The 24,229-nt window shown below is 47.6% G+C and overlaps 1 protein-coding gene across 1 annotated transcript; it reads right to left on the minus strand.

Moving 5' to 3' along the window:
- Positions 1-444: 444 nt before the first annotated feature.
- Positions 445-11,202, minus strand: LOC124475754 (cerebellar degeneration-related protein 2-like). The gene is made up of 6 exons (XM_047032559.1): positions 10,625-11,202; positions 5,073-5,185; positions 3,957-4,105; positions 3,618-3,782; positions 3,201-3,408; positions 445-2,975 (listed from the first exon to the last, which is right to left on the minus strand). The coding sequence occupies exons 1-6, from the start codon at positions 10,698-10,700 to the stop codon at positions 2,190-2,192; spliced, it is 1,497 nt and encodes a 498-aa protein (XP_046888515.1). The 5' UTR covers positions 10,701-11,202; the 3' UTR covers positions 445-2,189.
- Between the last annotated feature and the right edge of the window lie 13,027 nt (positions 11,203-24,229).

Raw genomic sequence — 24,229 nt, forward strand, 5'->3', positions numbered from 1 at the left:
GTCAGGCCTTATGCTGAGTTTGAAGCTTGAGATGAGTTTAAACTTTGACTACTGCTGATATAGATATTACTTTACAGATATGGTTCTTCTCTTTCCCGCAGTAATTAAGGTGTACGCATTTGTGATGTTAGTATTTGATGAATGACTAATTCAAGGGAAGCAACAATGGCAGCATTGCTCATCAAATGTTTTCTATACTGTTGTCCATGTTTTGCTTTTAAAAGACAAGGCCCTTATAAGCTGTACTGTGCAACACTGTATAGGACTGTTAGGTTGAGAGGGGGGTAAAGACAACGTAGTTATCTGGTTAGTAATACTTAGATAGTTTAGTTATCATTCCATTGTATCCGGAGCAATCTTGTCTTTAAGATAAAATCCAAAGTGTTTTAGTTATTATAAAGTTATAATCACAGTAAAAAAAAATGACCCCTGCCCCCCCCCCCCCCCCCCCCCCCCCCCCCCCCCCTTTAGTTTGTTGTGGTAGATAACATACAATAGCATCCTCACACTTTCCTAAGCAACCAGTCCCAAAGATATATAAATGAATAAAAAGATACATTGCATTTCACATTTGACCAAGCAACTCACCTGTGTCGCTGGCGTTTCACAACCAATATTAGTAGCAGGAGTTGTTTATAATGCCCGGAAAACCGAAAAGACAGCAATCTGTGTGGATTGTCTGATGCATCTGTAGACTAAGTAGCCAGGCAACAGCCTCAGAGCAGGTAAGCAGGCCAATCTCTCAGCCAATCACATTCAAGGCTTATCATTAAGCGTACAAATACATTTCAGAGCAAAAGCAACATTCAGCAAAAACAGAGTTTCAGTATCCTTCTCGGATCATCGACCTTACCCAGACTCCCCTCACAGTCGTGATGTCACCACTTCAGTTTATTGCTTTCTATTCAAGACCCTCATTACCTTCCTGGTCTATATGACCTGACATCTTACCCCCCCACTCTGACCCACCTTCACCCCTACTACACATCACTTCACTCCCCCGCCCCTGGTACCTGGTCACCTTCACTGTTTAGTGGGTCCAATTAAGGACTCTTCATCCTGTCTCAACAACATAAAGATTCTCCCATTTAAGGTTTTTTGGCATTAAGTTGGTTAAAGGGTGGAGGGACAGTGATGCTAGCACATCTCACAGCTGGAGGCTGCTGTTTTCTGTATTCAACCTAGAGGAACATTAGAACACCCATCCCTATTTCAATCAACCTTGATCCCTTTTGAAATCCTATAAGTATGTAACTGAGCACTAGGCAGACTGCAGGCCAGAGTAGAAGTTTTCCTAGAATATAAAACACAGTATTCGAGATGATATGAAACCAACACAGAGCAGTGCAACATTCGAGCATTGTCCTCTGGGCAAAAGGCTTAGGTTTTCCCACTAGACGTACACTTCATCGGCAACAGTTTATGGGGCCATGGTTCTAACAGACAACACAGAAGCTGAGTCCAGGGTGGGCTGATCGCACAGTGCAGTCACACAGGAGCCATTTTGTTCGTTCTCTGTGAGTCTTTCCGTTCGTTCCGACAGAGTTCAAAGTCAGTTGTGTGTTTTTGGAGGCAGAAAATCCGGCGATGTACAATGCAAGTCCTTGAAGTTTAGTGCATCTTTTTATATCTGTGTCCCAGAGGGAATAAAGTATAAAAGCAACCTCTGTTTGAATCCTCCTCCTCCAATGGTTTTTGGAGTGACAGTTATACCTGTGACGCAGGTAGCCATAGCAAAGGCAGCTGAAAAGGAGGGAAAATGTCACATGATAAGGAAAGGCAGCCAGGCGCTCAGAGAGGTTACAGTAACATTCAGAGGGAGTACATGAGTTTTACTCCCATAACAACACTGGGTTGGTTGGTAACCGAGGACAGGTCGAAGCAGCAGTTGTGATAGGAGAACACAAAAACGGACAGGAGATTTGCAAGTAAGACAAGTGTCCCAATTACTAAATGAATCTGAATGGTTTTGAATATGTTTGAGTATCCTTGAGCAGTGTTTTCTTTTGATCTGATTCAAATATAGTGAATCTTTCTTGGCTGTAGTAGGGAATCAACCTCAACCCTGATGGTAAGCGTCCTCTAGGGGGCGCTGTAGGTCAGCGCAGGGTCTCTGGGTGGCTTCCCTCTAACAAATTAAAGCTCTGGGTTACATCACAAACTCCCACTCTGCATCCAGTCAGTAAATATCACTGTTTACTGCTTTTACCACCCCCTGACTTGCTGGGCTTGCTGGGCTTGCTCGATTTGGTGGCTTTGGTGGCTTTGATGTCAGTCTTGGTCTTCTGGATGCGAGAGAAGATCTCCTTGAAGAGGGCCTTGTATTCCGGCGTGTTCTGTCCCAGGCGCTTGTCCACCGCCTCCACCTGCTTGCTGATGCTCTCCATGGCCTCCGGGGTGGAGGGGGACTGGGTGGGCGTGGGAGGGGGCGCCGGGGTGGGCGAGGCCCCCACGGCGCAGTCCTTCATGGAGGGGTCTCTGGAGACGGGCCTGGAGGTCTGGACGCCGGCATGGCAGAGGTTCTCCTCGTGGCGCCGGCACTTTCCCAGCAGCTCCTCGTACTTCTCCAGCAGGGCGTGGTACTGCTCGTCCACCTCCCTCAGGATGGACATCCCCCTCTTCCTCACGCTGTTGGCGTGGAGGGCGTAGCTGCCCCGCCGGCGGCCCGAGGCGTCGCGGGCCACGATGGCGTTGAGCGCCGTGTCGCTGCAGCTCTTCCTGACCGGGCTGGAGGCCGGCAAGGCCTGCCCTCCCACGCCTCCCCCGCCCTCCGCCTCCTCCCTCACCCCCCCGCCCGCCTCGTCCGCCGCCCCCTCCGGGGTGTCGGTCTCAGGGGTGTTGTTGAGGAGGGTCTGGGTGAAGCCCACGCCGTCGTCCTCGCTGCTCAGGAGGAGCGTGCGCGCGCGCCGGAGCTGCTGCAGCTCCTGTAGCTCCGCCTCCAGCTCCCGCACGCGCACCTGGCAGCTCTCGGCACCCTGCAGAGCAAAACAGGAAGTCAGACAGCCAATCAGAAAAGCGGATCTGCGTCCCCTCCGGCTACTGGTGGACATTCCCACGGAGTTGCACCTCCAGCCAATCGAAAAAAACTGACCCCGATCATGAGCACCCCTGTTGCTGGGGAAGACCATTTCCCAGAGGGGCTGTGATTGGTCACAAAACTAATCATATTCGATTGTGTCGTCCGATTGGTTGATTCCCACCTGCACGCGGGCCTCCAAGCGGGAGAACTCTCCGAGTAGGGCGTGGCACTCCTTCTCCACCCCCTCGCGCCGTCCTCTCTCCGTCCTCACGGCGGAGCGCAGGTCCGACACCGCCTCCCTCAGCCGCTCGTTCTCCTCCTCCATCGGCTGCCGCTTCAACTCCAACGAGGAGCTCTCCGCCCGGCCCACCACGAAGCCATCCTCGTAACTGACACACACACACACACACACACACACACACACATAGACACGCACACACACAGACACACATCCACATGCACGAGAATGTGCACGCGTAAGCGCACGGTATTTCCTTTGGCAGTGTTTTGGAAGGTCTCTTAACGTGCCAATAAAGCACTTAGAAGATGGAGTGTGACAGACGTGGCGCCCCGGGTGGGTGGGGCCCCCGAGCCTGACCTGGGGGCGGTGCACAGCTCCCTGAGACAGGGGAAGGAGTGGATGGTCTTGCGTCGTTCTCTCTTCTCCCTTCGGACCCGGAGCTGTTCCAGGGAGCGCAGCTTCTCCACCTGCCCAGAGAGAGCCTCCACCTGGGCCTGGAGAGCATCGATGGTGCCCGTCAGCCTGGAGGAACCGAGGAGGAAACAGGGGGGAAAGAGGGAGAGCGGGTTAGGGAGGAGTGGGGGGAGAGACAAATAGAGAGGGCGAAAGGGTACGTTTTTTTGGGGGGGAGAGGTAGGGAGAGACAGACAGAGAGAAGAGGTGAGGGAGAGGTAGAGAGAGACAGGTTCCGCTCACCTCTCTATCTTGTGCTGCGAGGCCTTGCTGTCCAGCAGCAGAGTACGGTTGGTGACCTCCAGTTCTCTGGCTGTGCCGTCCAGCTGCTCATACACCTTAGCATGCTGCTCATTCATGTCCCGCAAGACATCCAGCTGCTTGGCCAGGTACTGCAGACACACACACGCGAGCACACACACACACACACTTATCATGAAGCAGACAGTGTATCTTGAGGACACAGAGAGAAGACCCTGTCCACCCTGAGAGCTACAAACCCAGTGAACCCTTTCAGTGGCCCTCTGCGTGTGTGGGATGTGTGTGTGTGTGTGTGTGTGGTGTATGTGTGTGTGGGGGGGGGTTCTTAATTATTAGCCGTCAGCTTCCAGCTCTGGTCTTGATCCACACGGAAAATCACATTACTCCACAGGGAGCTGGACAAACCTTCAGATTATGCACACACACACGCACACACACACTCTAACAAACACACACAAATACATTAGAAGCCCCCCACGCACACACACACAAACACAAATTCACAGGGACACACATGCACTTGTTCGCTCTTAATCAGGGAAGCATCCCTTGACCTCTAACTATATCATTACAGCTAATGGCAGAAATCGTTGAGGAGGGGAATGAGCTAGCTGAGCTCCTTCGTGTCATTTCCTTTCACTTGAGCGATCCTGTGTTTTGGTTCGAGACCTATTCAGACCTCATTTACTGAAGTAATTCAACCATGATCGTTGATGATTAACCCAGCAGGAACAAAGCCTCGGACTCTGAGGCCTCTCCTCCTTACCCCACTGGGACAGGAGAGAACAGACACGGTGTTGGAGTACATTGTAATTACGCCATCTGGCTCGGTCCCTTTGTCTCATAGCCTTCCAACGTGACAGTGGTGTGATTTCATAAGGATGAATCCACCATCGTGTGTATGATGGACGGATGAGTGACGTTATACGTGAGAGAGATCGAGAGACGGACAGACGGATGGAGAGAGAAGATGAGAGGGATGGATAGAGACGGATAGGGAGACGGCGGTGGAGAGATGAATGGAAAGAAGGATGGAGACGGACGGATATAGAGAAGACGAAAGAGATGGATGGACAGAGAGGTTGTCTGAGGACCTACCTCGATCTCCTGCACCTGCTCCTCATTAGTGAGGTACATCTGCTGCAGGGAGTCCTCCAGCTCCTTGTTCCTCTCCAGCAGAGTCTTCCCCAGCTCTGCTGCTAGGTGAAGGTCTGGAGGGAGAGGAGAGAGAAAAGAGTAGAGGGAGTCGGAGGGGAGGAAGAGATGGAGAGAGTGAGGCAGGTTAAAGGAGGAGATAGGGAGGGAAGGAGCCGAAGGAAAAGAGGGGGATGGAGGTAGAAGGTATAGAGGTTGATCCATGGAAGATAAAGAAAGAGGAGGAGGGAGAGGAGGACAGAGTAATAGCACCGGGGAAGGGAGGGAGGGAGGGAGGTGAGGAGGGTCAGGGGAGAGGTATATATCGAAAGGGGGTTGAGAAGGTAGCATGGGAGAGACAAGGGGGAAGGACAGAGGGAGGCAGGAGAGAGGAAGTGAGAGACAGAGATAGGGAGGGAGGGAGAGAGAGAGAGGGCAAGGAGTTAACACACAAAAGCATAACCCTTCTGGCAGCATGTCACTCTGACAACCGCAGAGGAGGAGACTGCCGTGCCCTGCAAAGCATCACGATCCACTGGTGACTAGGCTATTTTCAGCAGGGACCCATGGCTGATAACGGCACAATCAAACACCTGAGCATGACACAGTTAGAGAGGAACCAGATCATCTGTGGAGAAGAGAGAGAAGGAGAGAGAGAGACACACACACCTCTGCAGCACCCCTCCCTCCTGGTTTCTAACCCTCTCATTTTACCCTCCCTCTCTCCCCTGTATGGACAGGAGGCCAGAGAGCCATGTCCGACCGAGCCCCGAGAGAACAGCCCCACCACTCAGACAGAGAGAGATAGATTGCCTCTGCCAGATCTTCTGGATTAGAAAGGGGGAGGGGGAGAGAGCTCTCCACGGCCCCAGACACTGCAGGCAGAAGCAGATCTGTCTGACAGGAACTTACAGGTGAAAGATTTAGCACACGTGTATGAGTCAATGAGGTGTGTTACATTGTGTGTGTGCGCGTGTGTGTGTGTGTAAGTGCGTGGGTGTAACGTGGGGGTGGGACGGGATGCGATCAATGAGAATCCGTTTGACCTTTCACCTCCTGAGAGAGGTGGAAGGGTTTTAATTTGCTAAACACAAACAGACACACACAGCTTCAGGACACCATGTAAAGAGCCTCCGTGTCGTTCCCTGGTTTCATCCCCCTGGCTGAGGGGGGCCACATCCCTCCTCTTGTGCTGTCTGCTCCGGTCTTCCTGCATCCGTCAGACAAGAGGGCGACATGCTGCTGGCTGAGTCTGCACAAGGGCACACACACCCAGCATGTCCTGTACTGTACCACACACACACACACACACAACCAGCATGTCCTGTACCACACACACACACACCACACACACCACACACACACACACACACAACCAGCATGTCCTGGACTGTACCACACACACACACCCAGCATGTCCTGGACTGTACCACTGTACTGTAACACACACACACGTACAGACACAGACGTACACACACATCCACACACACATGTCTATCTTAATATCCTTCCACATACAGCATCAACAACATGTTTGTTTGTAGACCTCTGAGGAGAGTCAGTTCTATCTGATTAGAGAATTTAGAACACAGATGAACGTAGAGCTTCCTGCCTCCCAACAGAGCTGGCCGTTTTAACTGTGTCCCACTACCGGGTTCTAATCTAGAACAGCCCCGTGGGAACATTCTAGAATAGAACGCGGCCTAGAGCTTTGGAGTTAGAGAAGACCACCTGGATCAGCTGGGATTGAGAGAGGACAGCATCTTACATTTAATCTCTTATGACTCATTTCCCTCTCTCACTTTCTCCCTCTGTCTCGCATTCACTCTCTCTACAATCTCTCTCTTTCATCTCTGTCTCTGCACTTTCTCTCTTTTCACATGTCCTAGATTTCTATTTTTCGCTCTCTTTCAAACACGTGAGCTTAGCAGCGCAGCGGAGAATAAAACACGTTCTTCAACTCCATAGTGACCAGCGAGGAAGCAAGAGAACAGATGAGATGTTTACAGAACGGCGATAGTACCCAGCGATAGCCATCTTGTTTGTTATGTAACCCAGGTTTATCACTAAAGTGCTGCTGTCTGAGCAGAGATGAGTTACAAGACAGACGAGCTCATGAATATGCAAAACAACAGCACTATCCCGCAGGTGATTGGTTACTGAGGCCCTGTGGATGGTAATTTCCTGGGCAGCACAACAGCTGTGGGCTATATGTCACACCAGGACTGAACCACGCTGATGAATCCTCTTTGCTTTTCTTTGGAGAGGGGAAATTTAATCATGTAATTCCAGACCACCTGCAGCTGTAGCTGGAACAGAGCTCGAAACCAAACACGGTCTGGAAAACCTACGAACCCCAAATCTGCAATATGGCTTTCACATGGTACAGTTAACCCTCTGTGGACTACAAGGATATGACTTGGAGGTGTGTGTGAGAAAGACAGGAAAAGGAAGGCAGAGGGAGGGACGGAAAGTGAAAACATAAAAAGAGAGGAAGGGAGGGAGGGAGGGAGGAAGGGAGGGAGACAATCAATAGCTGCTGTACAGATTAGACTCCAACCAGGAAGCGTTCTGACCCACAAAGGATGACATCACTCTCAGAACTCGCCATGTCTCAAATAGAATGTAGAACATTTCCGGAATGTTCTATCAAGAACTCCTCTATTTTCTCCACACCCTCCAAGTGTTATCTTGGATACATAAAGATGTAATTTCCATGTACATGTGTACATATACTTTCCTGCCTTTCCTGTTTATCCATAGGTGTGTGTGTGTGTGTGTGTGACAACCATCTCCATGTGAGCAGTTGTTGTTGTTGTTGTAGGTGGATATCATCTCTTGAGATTGAGAGGAATGTGGAAAACATGCCTCTCCTTCTCTTTTGCAGCCGGGCCTTGCAGCAGCCTACTAGAGTGGGACTACATTCAGAACAGAGGTCTGGATAGGCTCTCTCAGAGAGACACCATTACCCTCTAAAGCGAGAAGGGACGGTCATTTATACACTGTAATGAGAGCAGAGATAGAATGAGAAAACAGAGAGAAATAGAAAGAGAAATCTGAGAAAACCAAGAAAAAAGAGAGAGAGAAACAATAAGGAGAGAGCTCAGGCAGGGTTTCTCTCAGATGTAGATCTCGCTCGGCCAAGACTTGGCTACTGGGTCTCAACAAGTCTGATCTGGGTGCAGCAATCGGGCCAGAGCCTAACAATGTGTTTACACAGAAGAAAATATTATTTTACCAGTCTGCCACCTTGTATAATATGCACTTACAGAACTGTGTGTAAGTGTGCGTGCCAGTGATCCAGCAAGTGAGTTTTCAAATGCATGATTACCGGGTTAGAATATCCTCCACACAATTCTCCCTCTGCATTCCAAGCAGCACATCTGCTAAAGTTCCGGAACTCGGACAGATCTCCTTTCTCTGTGTTTTGTTCACCCTGAACAACAGAGACTGGCGTTTGCTAGGCTGCACCCACGGCAGGTAACACAAAGCCCAGCTCCGGTGGCTCGTCCCCTGAGGCCAGCCCCTGGCGCCTGGCCGCATCACGTCTACACTGCACCCTGAGTGGGCTCAGCGGCCCTGTGAGAGTCTAGCTACATAGTCAAGTAGGACTAGATGGTAGGTCTAGATGATGGACCTAGATTGTGGGTCTAGATTGTGGACCTAGATTTTGGGTCTAGATTATGGGCCATGAACGGGGGCCTGGATTATAGGTTTGGATCATGGGCCTAGATTGTAGGCCTAGGGAGGCAAGACAGCAGCTCAGAGAGATGAATGGAGGCTGTTTGGAGAGGGCGGATTGACGTAGAGATAGAGAGAGCTCCAGTTTTTCTCTCTGCCTCTTTCCCTCGCATCAAAAGATCCAGGCAGCCTCCCTCTCTCCTCATACTGACCTGATCTCGCTCTCTCAAGGCAAAATAAAGTGAGAACATCTATTTTTATCCTCATGTCTAGCCTGTACAAAGAGAGGGTGTGTGTGCTTGTGTGTGTGCATGTGTGCGTGTGTGTGTCTGTGTGTGTGTCTGTGTGTGTGTCTGTGTGTGTGTGCACAGCCAGATAAAGAGCCACGTGCAATCAACCTCTTCCGCTGCCATCAGCAGAAACTGTCATAATTGGCTCTCAGACAGGAAGTGATAGAGACAGAGAGGGAGAGAGGGCGAGCGAGTGAGAGAAGAAAAGAGAGAGGCTGTAGGAGAGAGAGTGAGAGAGAGAGGGGAGAGAAAGTGAGATAGGGGGAAGAGAAAGATTGGGAGGGGAGGGAGAGAGGGAAGACAGGATATGAGAAGAATGAGAGTAGGAGAGAAAGATGAATACAGAAGTTCTGTATGGTGGAGATGAAAGCAGAGGGATAGTCTGTGATTGGCTAGACCTTGACAAGCATAGTTAGTTTGGACTGCGCATCAGTCTGCCAACCAGGAAGGTAATGTTACTGCAGACCAAATATGTAAAAGCCGCAAGCTAACATCACGCCCACTCATGGCACAGCTGGATTATGACATCAGAAAATACATTTGAAAGGGTGCGTACAAAAGTGATGTCATAGTGCCTAATCAGCTGGTCTGAAAAGATGGCTTGCATTCCATTTCCGGGGATGTCTGTCTGTCTGGTTAATATGTGCTTTTCTGACTCTGCCAACATGCAAATGCCATGGTCTATATTTACAAGGAGGATGTGGTCATATAATGTTGATAGTCTATCCCTTTTAGGCTGAGAGACTGAGAGATTTTACAGAGACCTAATCAGCAAGGGGAACAAACAAGGACAGCGAACTCTAAAGGTCAAAACCGACCGATGGAATCAATATGACAAAACAGAGTTGGACCAGTTTAGAGCCTGTCTTATGGTTTAAATGAGATGTTTCAGTATGGCCGGATCTCTTACCTGCTGAGAGGTGAGAAGAGGAGAAAACATGAACTCTGAACCCTGACACGGCATGTTACTATGTACTGTATGCATGAAAAAAAGCTTAACACACAAATGTCCTGTTTCATTAAGTGTGCAATTAAATTGTATTCGAAAGAAGAAACATGTATTATGGTGTACTGGACCATGTATAAATTATATAGGCAACATCTTTATTATTATTTGTATAAAGGGACATTTTTTTTATTTACCTTTAGCCTATACAAAACAATAATATTCAGGACTCGACCATTCAATTTCGTAATTGTTCTTTTTTTAAAGCGTTTTTTACATTACACTGTCTAATGAACCTGGTAGCATTATTGATCCATTGTCAGGCAACATTTCATCGTCACAAAGGCCTTGGCATTCTGTCAAAGCATTGAGTGCAAAGTAGCAAAACGGTTTATGATGCTCTGAAGAGTTGACATATTTACTATTGCCTACCTGCGTATACAATTATGACCGATTTAACATAATCACGTTGCCGTTGTGCTACAACACAAGACCATTGTTTGGTGCAAACAGCTGAGCTCATCGTTGGCTTTACCGGCCAGCCTGCACTGACTTTGGGATGCGGCTGCACCAAAGGCCGGCTTTGGAGGTTTTCTTACCCTGTTCGAGATCTTGTTGGTCGTACCATGGCTCTTCCTCCTCGGTAATAAATTCTTCCATTCCAGCGCTTAGCATCGAGGGAAGGAAACGTCCTCCTCCACCGTCGCCGCCTTCTTCAATGCCCACAGCCCTCCAGACCCCCACACAAACAGGCGCACACGACCTCGTTGCCCGCCTGCCGGTGGAACAACTACGCAAAACGCCGCCGCCACACTAGAGTCAGGATATCGGTGACGTCTGCCGAATGGAGACCGATGAAGCAGCCTAAACAAAAGACGACCAGTTCAATCTTGGCCGCCCGAATCCGTATTTAAGAGAAGGGGGCTGCACACCGTCATTTCAAAGAACATCACGCGAAAAGGAGCACGCACACTTAATGTTTTTTTGTCTATTGGAAGGAAAACTTGCAACGGTTTATTCAGGAACATATAAACAGATTTAGTTTGAAGCTTTCTACGTGGGCAGCAATGAAATAAAAAAGCCTTTAATAGGAACCGTGCTTCCTCTATCCTCAGTCACTCCCACTTCTCCCTCTCTCTTCCCCCTCTCTCGCATCCTCCGTTCCAGCCTGTCCCAGGGACAGTTCAGACGTGGCAGATGTTGCAACACCCTCCCCTCCTCGTGCTCCTCTCCACAGCCTCATCCCCTCCTCCTCGACTCCCCTCACATATTCTAATGGACACAGGCTACTATGCTGGACCTCCCAGCCCATGGAGGAGAAATAACTTTTCATTCGTTTAAACGAATCACGAAACATGTGCAAAGCTAATTTCAAAGTGTGAAATGAACACCTGGAGTGTTAACTTCTTGGACCTCTATAACCGCTCAAGTAAAATGAACGCTTCTTGTGTATAATTAACACTTGGAAATTCATCCTTCATGACCCACTGTTATGACGTTGGTTAATACTTAAATAGTACATCATATTACGTCACAGTCATACATAGGATTCGAGACCTTTGGGAATGTCACTTTGAGGCCATTGTTGACTGACCAATTCAAGTCAAATGAAACGCCCAAACCGGGGGTCTGAACTATGACCTTAACCAGACCGGGGAGTGAACTATGAACTTAGCCAAGTCTATGAACTACAATCACACCTGTGTACATATCCTCAGGGATAGCACCTAGACATGTCTGCATGGTGTTTCTGAATACACCGTAGATGACACACATTCAGTTCATCAGCGGCCTTACAGGTCACTGCACGCGCCATTTTTATCCTTCATTTAAAAAATGAAAGATAAAATGGGTGTTGTGCTAACCGATCGTGTGTGCCTTCCCCTGGGGTTGGGACCTACAGCCGTACAGTGACCTGTACCGTGTGTATGTATAGCCTGGGGGGTCGATAGAAAAGCTGTGATCGAAGACATCTATCAAAATAACTGCTGCGAACTCCATAATGGGTGTGGCTCGGCGCCAGAGCATTTGCAGATCAAGAGGTCGCCAGTCAAGCCTGAACTGTACATCCCTTTGGATGAAAAGGTCAACTCAATGGATACTTCATTATTATAACACGTTACAGTATCATAACATATTTACTACAATTCTTGGGTTTACTCATGTCATACATAGAGTTCGCCAGCAGGGGACGATGTTTGCCTTCAACAGAATCTGATCGGGTTCAGGTTAGTAATCACATTTCCTCTGCCATTACTTAGAGCACTTAGGCCAATGAAGGCCAAGGGCCTGTGAGGCTAATGGTGGCAGGAAGTACTTGATACTGATAGAGGTCACTAGAGAGGACCTGCCTCAGTCAGATATGCTGAATGAGAGAGAGAGAGAGACACAGAGAGAGAGAGAGAGAGAGAGAGAGAGAGAGAGAGAGAGAGAGAGAGAGAGAGAGAGAGAGAGAGAGCAAGAGAGAAAGGAGAGAGAGATGGATGGATATGTTTCCTTGATACAAAACTGCTTTCCGTAAGCATTTCCACAAGGCAGCATCTTGACGGATAAGGGGGCGCTCATTGAACGTTCGGTAGCATGTCTGTTGTCTCACCAGTGGGCCTGCAGGAACACACACGTACAGGAACACATCACACACTGCAGTTCCATCTACCAAAAGTTCCTTTTGAATGGCAAAACTTTATCGTTCCCCTTTCGTCAACAAAGCCATTTTGAATCAGAGCTACTTTAGAAGCTTGAGAAAATCAAGACAGACTGTCTCTTCCTCGACCTGACCTGCTGTCCTCATGCTGACCAACACGAAGTCAGGACAAGCACGGAGTCCAGTCTATGTGTGGGCATCTGTGTGTGAGTGCATGTGTGTGTGTTGCCTGCCAGTACACCCAGTCAGTGATTCAGCAGTTTAGGCATAGGCCTCGAGACTATCCCACCACCACCAACACACAGACCCACACACACTCCACCAACACACACACACACACCACCGCCACTAACCTACTGAGCCATCTGGCGTGAATGTCATCTGATAGTTATCAGCAGAGGCTGAAACCTGACTGGGTCTGACTGGGTCTGACTGGGTCTGACTGGGTCTGACTGGGTCTGATTGGGTCTGACTGGGTCTGTATGGGTCTGACTGGGTCTGACTGGGTCTGACTGGGTCTGTATGGGTCTGACTGGGTCTGTATGGGTCCGACTGGGTCTGACTGGGTCTGTATGGGTCTGACTGGGTCTGACTGGGTCTGACTGGGTCTGTATGGGTCTGACTGGGTCTGACTGGGTCTGACTGGGTCTGGGTCCCAGCAGGCCCAGTGCACTCCAACATGTTCACACCGGTTTCATTTTCTCCCCATGATGACTCAGGCTGGCGTGGGGCTGAGGCTGTGTTCTCTGGTGTGATGCTTATGACAGTTCTAGCGTCATGATGATTGGTCGATCAATGTGGCCTGACTCACACACACAGACACGCTGAGAAACGAGCACTCACAGATACACACACACACACAGGTACACAATGATAAACCCATGTGCGCACACACTGATGAACACACATGCACACAGTGATATACATACTTCGTGTTCAACACAACCACACACACACACACACACACACACATGCATGCATCCAACAGCATGGTACAGACCAGACCCAGGCCCCAGTGCTCCACACACACAGGGCCAACATTGTCCAGACCAGGCCCCCATCAGAGCAACAGCCCCAGTCAGCCACCTGCACAAAGACAGTCTTTATACCACCCCCCCGCCCTCTGCTCCGAACTCTCTCTACTCAACCCTGAAACACACACTCTCTCTCATTTAAAAACACATACATACATTCTCTCTCTCACACGCAGACACACACACACACACACATACACACGCTCTCTCAGGCACCTTCACACACACGTAAGCACACACACCATCCATCGCGGGGCCCTGTCTCAGACAAGGTCAAAGGTCAGGGGGGAGTCCCGTTACAGACAGGCACTGGAGGAGACAGAATGGACATTCTGTAGGTCTTCACTCTGACCCCTACCACTGCAGGTTTAGGGTCAGGGGTCGTGATCCTTAATCTGACCCCTACCAGACCTGACCACACGCCGGTCAACTCTAATCATCTCATTGTTCCACCACGTCAGTTTCAGTCTCTGGTGATGGTCGCTGACCCACATCCTAATGAAGAGTCTGTCTTCGGATTATCTGTTTTCTGTTTCTCAACAAGACCAGGACGTCCATCTTATTTCCCGCAATACACCTCTCCTCCCAGGGACTTGTTAAGGGGAGTGTGTGTGTTTGCGTGTTTGTTCCTGATTGGTTCTCCATCGTGTGTGTGTATGTGTGTGTGTTCCTAGTGGCTTTTCCAGAGTGTGTGTGTGTTGCTGGGTTCTTCTCAGTGTCTGGCTCAATGTGTGCCTGGGAGGAAAGTGTTCCATTTCATTAGGATGAGCAGGAAACTGGGCTTTGTCCAAAGAGTTACGCAACACGTTCAGTGACCAACCAGAGTGTGAACGATGCTACTCTGAGTGGGACAGCAGAAACACACACACACCGACACACACACACACACACGCACAGACACACACACACACACAGACACACACACACACACACACAGAAACACACACACACGCACAGACACACACACACACGCACAGAAACACAGACACACACAGACACACACACACAGAAACACACACACAGACAGACTGTAATACACAGAATCTTTTTCTGTCACTGGCATATCCACATTCACACCACCTCTCCCTGTTCTCCTGGGAGAGTGAGACAGCAAGCGTAACGTTCTGACGTCACAGAGGGAGAGGACAGATCGTCAATTTCAGTCGAGAGGCTGACAGGACTATGACTGTATCACTTCCTGATATACTCCTTCACTCCTTCACACATTCACATCTTCACTTACCAATCTGTGAAAGTCGAATGGCTTCATGTCTTGCAGTTGGTTTCATACCCATGATAATGGGGGTTACTTACTTTGAATGTATAATCTTTCTTGCAAATGACTAGCTCATTTCATAGCGAGGGAAATTTCGAATTTGAATGCTCAACTAAAGACACACACACACAAACATCCACTCACCCTCCCGTTTCCTCAGAAGGAATTCCAGTGTAGTTGAGTAGCACAGGCCCTCACAAACAGACACACACACCACACACACACCCCACACCTCCTCCACCACTCAAACACTCCCACACACCCCTCACTCCCTACAGCCGTTCTTCTTTAGAGAGCAGACAAAAACAAAGCAAGCTGAGAGCCTCTATTGTTCTCTCTCATTCTCTCTTCTTCAGTTGGACCTTCTGCTGCCGAGTTCGTGTCTGCGGGAACCACAGCTACATGAAGTCCACCAGGACCCTGACCCGGACCCTGACCTTGCCCTGGTTCCTGACCCTGGAGCTTCCCCTGTAACCTGCTGGGAAATCCACACGTGTAGGAAGTATGTGTGAGATTCACTGTTTCGAAAGATCTTTTCTTACCATCTTCTTTAGGTGCAGTTGCTTCTTGCTTCTTTCCCTCACCACATCACGCTTAGATTAGTACTGCGTTTTTATCAGCTGATTAGAGTAACGCCAGCACACAATAACGACACACACTGTTTAGAAATGTGTGTGTGCGTGTCGGTGTGTGTGTCTGTGTTTGGGGGGGGGGGGGGGGGAGTGTATGTGTGAGTCAGCCGGTAGACGACCAGACGGCCGAGCGACCTAAACACACACACACACTCCTCTCTTCCCTCTTGTCCTTTTCTGTAGAAGAAAGAGTCTGGTCTCCACGACGACCACCACAGACAAAAAGGAGTCTGGTAATAGGAGCAGCTGGCCCCGAAAAAGAGAGAAAAAGAGAAAGAGAGAGAGAGAGAGAGAAAAGAGGGGAGAGTGAGAGTGAGAGAGTGAGAGAGAGAGAGAGAGAGAGAGAGAGAGAGAGAGAGAGAGAGAGAGAGAGAGAGAGAGAGAGAGAGAGAGAGAGAAAAGAGGGGAGAGTGAGAGTGAGAGTGAGAGTGAGAGTGAGAGTGAGAGTGAGAGTGAGAGAGAGAGAGTGAGAGAGAGAGAGAGAGAGAGAGAGAGAGAGAGAGAGAGAGAGAGAGAGAGAGAGAGAGAGAGAAAAGAGAGAGAGATAGAGAGAGAGAGAGAGAGAGAGAGAGAGAGAGAGAGAGAGAGAGAGAGAGAGAGAGAGAGAGAGAGAGAGAGGGGAGGGAGAGAAAGAGAGATGGTGAACAAGAAGGGGTGTGAGGACAGAAGAAAGAATGAGCGAGTGTGGAGAGGTAGCCACAGGACAGAGGGAGAGGGGGAGTGAGAGCAAAAGACAGGGGAAAAAGTTGAGAGAACGAGAGCACGAGAGACAGAGAGAGAGAGAGAGAGAGAGAGAGAGAGAGAGAGAGAGAGAGGAGGTGGAGGAGGAGGAGGCACACAGACTTCCTAAGCGGACGAGAGCAACACAAAGAAGCCGAGACTGAACCCAGACGGAGGAGAGAGAACTGCTGCTGTAGAAAACACTGCTCTGCTCAGAGGAAAACAGACTGAACCAGCGCACCCTGACAGCGAGAGAGAAACAGCAGAGAGAGCAGCAAGAGGAGGGGGAGGGTGAAATAGAGAAGTTCCATTTCTCGGTCTTTTACCAAGAGAGAGGTGGATGAGCTCTGAAGTGAAGAAGTGAAGTTGTCTGTGGACTTTCAGAAGGTAAGTCGCTGTTTTGCGCTTGTGGTGTTTCACGTGTCCTTTCACAAAGGACTCGATCTATTGGTGGAAGTGTGTTTCTGTGTTTACTTGGGTTGTGTGTGTGAATTCACGGGATCATGTTTGTTTAAACAGACATGGTGCCTTGTTTAAACGTTATAAACGAAAGCCTTAACAGAGACATACTTCAGAGGTTCTGAGATTCTCTAAGAGGCTGGTGCACCTCAAAGTCTGTCTTGAAATAATAATTTAATGTGGGGGAAATAGGCTGTCAATTGTTTGAAAAGTTAAATGAAAGAAACACCTTTAACAGTGACTATGAATAGAACCACGCTATTTCCAACATGTAAAAGCTTAAAGGTTTGTTTTTATCTCTGACTCCCAATACTTATTTGGGTCCGCTTGCACGAGTGACTGTTAACAAGTAACACCTGCAGGTAGACCAAGAAAAAGACAGAAGAGAGACTGCAGGAATACAGAGAAGAGAGAAGAGGGGGGTGAGAGAATAACAAGGCAGTTGGAGGGGGGAAGAGGGGGAGAGGGTAGTTGGGAAGAAAGATGGAAGAGGGGGAGAGAGTGATGGATCAGAGAGGAGAGGGGGAGAGCGACAGCAGAGGTCAGGCATTATGTCGAGTAACCCTGCCAGGTGGCTGGAACATTCATTCACAATAAGACAGAGAGCTCAGCACACACACACACACACACACACACACACACACACACACACACACACACACACACACACACACACACACACGCACACATGCACACATGCAAACATGCACATGCACACACATACAGGGCCGGCCCTATGGTTTTGGGGGCCCTAAACAAAAATTGTGTATGGGGTCCATTGATTGGTATTGTTTGTTTTTTTTACAATAGTTTTTTAGGGGGGGGGGGGAACAATCGCGGGCCCTAGACACATTTTTTGTTTGCTTATTGGGTCGGGCCGGCCCTGTACACATACACTCTCACACACACACACACACACACACACATAGAAACAGAGAGAGAGAGACAGATAGAAATATGGAGAGTAGTTGAGATAGAGATGTTTCCTGCAATGACGTTGAATTTCCTTCCTCGTGATCAGAAGACGACAAGTTCTATGATACTGTGTGGATACTCACACTACCTGGGAACAGTGAGTCAGTCAGAGAAAGAGGGTGCTTGAAGGTACTTTACGTCCATCACAAGACAAGCTCTCAGACTAGCAGGGAGAGCTTACTGTCACACACCCCGAAAACACCTTGAAAGTGTTTTTGTCAAGGTTTAGTGGTGGTGCCACTGCAGTTTCCTGCCCAATCTTACAACCTAAAAAAACATTTTACCAACACACTTATCACCTCATAGATCCCAATGAATGCAACCTTTCACCGCTCCTTTTTACGAAAAAAAAGAATTTGCCAACGTGTCAAAACGTTTTCACATATCAACCCACTCGACACCTCGAAATCGACGCTGAAAATGCCCCTCTTTTGGGAAGTCTGCAAGTGCTCAAGCGCGTCAGCTGTTTTCCTTGCCTGTTGCACCCACTGTGAGTGCGCGGAGTATCTGTGCTGGTCGGCCTGGCGAACTCCCATCTGCTCCTGCTGATGACAGGGCTGCTTCTGAAAGGACAGGCCCGGAATAGTCTGGAGGGTTTATAATTAAACGCTTGGCAGTATCCTGCTCCACTTTATATATATATATATATAAATATATACACATGTCCTCCTCTAGCAACACCAACACTCTGGTACACCCAGAGAGAACCCCCACACACACATACACAGCCCACACACACACACATACATACACAACCCACGCGCACACACAAGACTCAAACCAGTACTATAGGTACTAATTAGTGGTCCTGCGATGTAATGAAAAAGCATCCGTATATATTCGTACGTCTGTAGACCACGGGGGTTGAGAATAATTGTGGGCCATTACAGTGGATGAAAACGCAGTGCACCAAGGTGGGGCTGGATAGCTGGTTAAGAGTCCTGCATTTAACTTCCACTAAACTGGAGAGTTTCAAATGCAACATACGGTTTCACAAACGCATGACCAAACTTGCTTTCAACGGAATCATTTAGGTAAAGGATAAGACAAAACAGACATCGCACTGCGTGTGTTCTTGTGTGTGAGAAAGAGAGAGACAGAGAGATTGAGAGAAAGAGAGAGAAGGAGGAAGAGAGGGATTCTTTGGAGGCCCCTCGCATCCCACCCACACTCCTCCACCGTTTGGTCTGCAGGTGCTGCCTTCCTGTGATCTTCAGTCCAGCCCGCTCCTCTGTCACCTGACGACCCCGAGGTCCAGGGACACCCCCTCCGGTCTGCCCTCTCTGCCTGACCTTGCCCAGCCAGACCCAGGATGGAGGTGAAGGAGGAGGTGATAGACATCTTCCAGAAGGTGTGGACCAAGTTGCAGGGTCTCCCCCAGGCCAACCCCTTGGAGGTGGGCGCGTTCTTCATCCTCATCCTCTTCGTCGGTGAGTCTCTGAAGACTGTGTTTATTCTGGGATGTTGTATCTAGACAAAAGAGTGTCCACATGGGTTCAATTGTTATTCACGGTTGATAACACCAAGGTATTCAGTCATGTGCTTATAGTACAAATACAAGAGTTACATAGCCAACAGCTCTTGTGGTAGACCACCTTGAAACGATTGATGCAGGGTGATGACATCACTAAGGAGAGGTGACGGTCAATGCCAATGCTAACGATGCACATGAATAGGACATATTCAACACATATTCAATGCTAGGAGTACACACAGCAGATCTTAATACTGACATTGACAAGGCAATCACAACAGTGAACATATGTGATCAGTCACGACTGCATGAATTACCCCTCTCTGTCTTGTACTCTCTCACCCCCCCCCCCTCCCCTCTATCTGTCTCACCCTCTCTTTCTCTCTCCCTCTCCAGCCACGTTTCTGTTCATGATCATTCTGGCCTGTGTTCACTGCTGCTGCTGTGGGAAGCCCAAGTACCAGGGCTCCAGAGTGCAGCCTCTGCTGCAGGCCTGAGGGGGCACAGCCGGCCCCGTTCCAACACAGACGCTGCATCCTTCACTTGCATCCTTCCTCTCTCCCCCCCCTCTAGATAGTATAAATACAATACATGTCTGGTTTGCTGAAGGCTTTCAGACTGGAAATGTGAATCGCCATCCTCGTATGTACCTGTGACATTAGTGTTGCCTTCCAGGAAGGGCGCATTGAGGAGAGGGTGCAGTTTTAGTGTTGGATTTAGGCAACCTAAACAACTCTGCAACCTTGCAGAGTGGAGCTGAGAGCTCAGGCACAGAAGGGAACCAGCCGTATCAACAATGGGAGAAGAAAAAATGCAAGGACACATTACACTCAGGGTTGAAAAAAACAATCCCTCACTGCAATGGGACCAGAAGCTGGAAGAAAATAAAACTGAGCTTTGAGCAGAAAGACTCCATGCCATGTTAAAGGCCTCTATCTTGTCTCATGTCGTGTTAAAGGTGTATCTTCTTCTATCTTGTATCAACTGCACGTTGTCTGTTTCTGTGTCCGGACCGTCGAAACCATGCCAGCTCCCCTTTGAGATGGCCCCTATGGAAATTCTAGGGAAAATGTGGTCAACCTTTCTCAGCTTCGTAATTGTGTTATTTTTTAAGACAGAGGGCGTCCCCTACTGGTCAATACAGGCACCGGTTTTGCCAACAACACTTGCACAGTATTATAAAGTTACAGTTTGTAATTGAATGCAAATTGTACAGTGTTAAAGTTTGACTGTGGGAATTGTAAACTCTGTTACCTTAGATATAGTGTGGTATTTTTTATTAAAATGATTGTTTTGGGATATATTGCCTAGTTGTAGCGGTTCATTGGAACAACGTTATTGTGAGTTTAGCTTTTCTTAATGTTTATGCGGAAATACAGTATTTGGTACATTAAACAATGAATTGAAAAAAGTTGACCTCGCTTCGTGCCATTGTACTCAGATACACTGGATTTTGTATGGTGACACTCTAACCAAACATAATAATATCTGAAGAGGCAAACCTCACACTGCTATTTATCATCCACTTCGTAACCTAACATCAATCTATTTTACTAGCTTGTCGAACAACAGCCTTTACGACCGTTCCCATTGCACACGTCCCACTGGTGCCCATGGTACCTATCTCAGTCCAGGCAGCTATTCAGCCCTTATCAGTCCTCACCAGCAGAGTCAATAGGACCACTAAACATTAACCCGCATCTCCTGCGACGCCACACAACACTCTCACAGGAAAACCACACACGGTTTCAGTCCTTGGTCAAACTCGAGCAAGGAGGAGTTTGACACCAAATATTGGAGTGAACGACCGTACCGCACACAGGATACCCTGAGGGCTTTCAGACAGGGAGGACGGACGTTGAAGTGTGGGGTGTTGGTCGAGGAAGTGTTAAGTGCATGTGAGGGAGTCTTAGTCCTACTGTGTGTTCCCTGATCTTGTCTGAACCCAAACAGTGGCATCCACAGGCAGCGGACACTAGAACATGGCTTTGGAGAGGTGAGTTGTTGAAGGGAAACAGTGATGACATGATTGTACCTGGTCGTACATTGTGACATCACAGATTGTTGTTTCTCCTGATTGTACATTCTGACATCAATAATCAAATTTCAGGATTGAGAGAGACAATTAATACATTGGAATCTGTGTACATTATTTAATTCAATCTTGTATGAATTTTTTGTTTTGTTGGTTTCCAATTTGCTTTTGTCAAAATGATATCTGGGTGTGACAAAGTCAATGCAATAATCTCTACTGAACATCGTGAAAAAACCTTGCACAGTGATGGGCATTCAGAAAAGATTACAGCACCAACTCAATCAAGCTAAGGCCTCATACTGTATACCACGTATCCATATGCACTAATGATAGCCCTCACAAACAACCCATTGACCCCCAAACTCTCTCTTCCCACTCCAGTGTCCCAGGCACTGTCCCAGCCCTGCCCGGCTCAGCAGGGTCACCCGAGCACTGGATGCACTGGGCCGTTCGCCGCATGCAGGTGGAGCCCTGGGCGCTAGGTGGCGCTATAGTCATAGCGGTGTTTGTGGGGGGCTTCCTCTCTCTGGTGGCCTTTGCCCTGATCTTCGGCTGCTGCTGCTCCAGCAGCGGAAAAGGGAAGAGAGAGATGAAGAACTCAGTGCTTTAGAGGACTGGAACCTACCCTTGATTTGGAATGTTTACAGGCTTCCAGAGGTTTTGGAACCCTAAAAGCTCCAAAACTCATGGTTTCCTATTGCTTGATGTTCTCATTCAGGATCCTAGTTCATGACAAGCTATGGGATGGGACAGCAATGAAAAGTTTAAACTTGTCACTGTAGGATCACCTTGCAAACCCACAAATCCCCTTCACGCACTCATTTAATGAAATTCTTTCAATGCTGTTGGTCCTCAGCAAAGTTTGTCTGAAATTGGACTGTCATGCAAGGTCACTGTCAATAAAAGTACACATTATGTTTACTCATTTAATGGTTGATTTTTGAAAAGCTTAGTGGGTTACACAGTGTCACATTAAAACAGTAAACAAAACCTACAACATGTAATAGTTGGTGCGTTTGACTTCATGCAGCGCCGCAGCCCGCTGACTTGAAGCGGTGAATTTTGGTTAGACTTTTTGTCTGACTTGAGACTGCACCAAGGCTAGGTCACTGGGACGTATCCATCAAAGCACCGCGAGATTGATTTGAGAACTGCCGGCTGTGTAGCCACTAACTCATCAAGAGAAAATTACCTAATCTTAACCACCCTGCCTGAGGGTAAGAAAGCAGTGAGGGGGGGGTTGTAAATGGGTGTATATGTAACGAGTGTCTAACTTTAACACCGCTACAGAGAATAATATGATGATCAATGGGAGATGCATCAGAATATGTGGTTCTTTGGAAAGATGGTACTGTTTGCACTACAGAATGAAACACACAAAACACGTTGGCTATATTTCAGAGGTAATAGAATTGTTATTATTTTTGATATTTTGTTCCTCTATTACCTCCCTTTTATTTTTTCCTTCTCATGAAAAAAATACATTAACAAAACAAACAACAATTTCAATTGACTTAATGACAATAACACAAAAAATTGTAACTCCCCAAATCAATGTGAGTGTCAATTAATTGTTCTCCCTGATTCCCTTAAGTTTTATCTATTTATTCTGATTATCTTATGGTATATTTCTGCTTTTAAAATATCTATGGGATTATCACTATTATATTGATTTGATTGTGGGACTCTTATTTTGGAAAACGCTTGACTTTTTGGATATTATTTTACTCTAATTAAATGAGGGGATTATTGATTTGATTGAAAGTACAAGTATAAAAAACAACAAATATATCAATACACAAGTCAAGTAGTAGAATAACCAATTCTAAAAAATGCCTCACTCCAACCTCATCTCTACATCACAGCATAGGTACAAACACAGTGCTGCAGCGTGAACTCACGCGCACTCACAAACGATTTTGTACAAGTCTTTCAAAACAACACAAAAGTGATCAGTCCAGTTCCAAGTGTCTGGCTCCAGGGTAGTCAAAAAAATACAAATCTAATAGAATCAGGCTCTTGTCCTACCAGTCGTAGCAAGGCTCTTTCTGCTTGATCTCTCAGAGGCAGTCAGCAGATTGTTGGCTACAGTAGCTAGCAACCCGTACTGTAGATGACTCGGTAAGGCTTTCCAGTTCACACTCCACTCCAACACTGGTACTCAAAGAACCGATCGGGTGTAGCAGACGAAATCCAAGTCAGTTCGCTGGATTTTCCCCAAGGAATGTAGAACAATGTACTGGGGGAAAAAAAAGACACAGATGAGGTGGCTAACAGTTCTCCAAAAGTACTGTAGTTAGCAGAGCTTCTTCGGCTAGCCAACCGTAAAAACAAAACAATTCAGGAAAACAACTTTCGCTATAACAAAATAACAAATATTCTCTCAATCAATACTTTATTCACAAAACAATAACATATATTATTAGCTAACTAAATCAATATCTTCGTCTCTTTCTTCTCAGTAAAATGCTATTTGTTTTTCTTTCTTTCTAGTCTCTCGTCTAGTTCGGTTAGCCTTCCTTTCTCCGCGCGAGAGCGCGCGAGACCCCAAACTTTCCCGCCTGCACCCCGAAAGATGCACGTTCACCCACAGCTATGGAGGATTATTATGGAGGATTATAGGGGCCAAAACTAAATAAATAAATACTTGGATAAATAAATAATTATATAACACAAAGCTTAAATAAATGACACAAAATATATAAATGTTACATGTATTTGTGTGTATATATATATATGTTTACGTTTTCATGTGTTTACATTTATTAATTTATACTTACATTTATTCATTTATACTTACATTTATTTATTTATACTTACATTTATTTATTTATACTTACATTTATGTATTTATACTTACATTTATCCACGGTGAAACTTCCTGCAGCAAAATAAATCTGTCGTCCCCCCGTCACCAAGTCAGGGGGCGGGTCAAAGCCTCTGATTGGTGAATGA

This window comes from Hypomesus transpacificus, chromosome 13 (genome assembly GCF_021917145.1).
Source record: "Hypomesus transpacificus isolate Combined female chromosome 13, fHypTra1, whole genome shotgun sequence".
NCBI lineage: Eukaryota > Metazoa > Chordata > Actinopteri > Osmeriformes > Osmeridae > Hypomesus > Hypomesus transpacificus.

Excerpts from the sequence above, each read along its gene's own strand:
- LOC124475754 (XM_047032559.1), bottom strand. The coding sequence starts at position 10,700 with ATGCTAAGCGCTGGAATGGAAGAATTTATTACCGAGGAGGAAGAGCCA. Across the intron at positions 3,783-3,956 it reads TCGCAGCACAAGATAGAGAG|GCTGACGGGCACCATCGATG; the intron begins GTGAGCGGAACC and ends CGGTTCCTCCAG. Across the intron at positions 3,409-3,617 it reads GAGCTGTGCACCGCCCCCAG|TTACGAGGATGGCTTCGTGG; the intron begins GTCAGGCTCGGG and ends TGTGTGTGTCAG.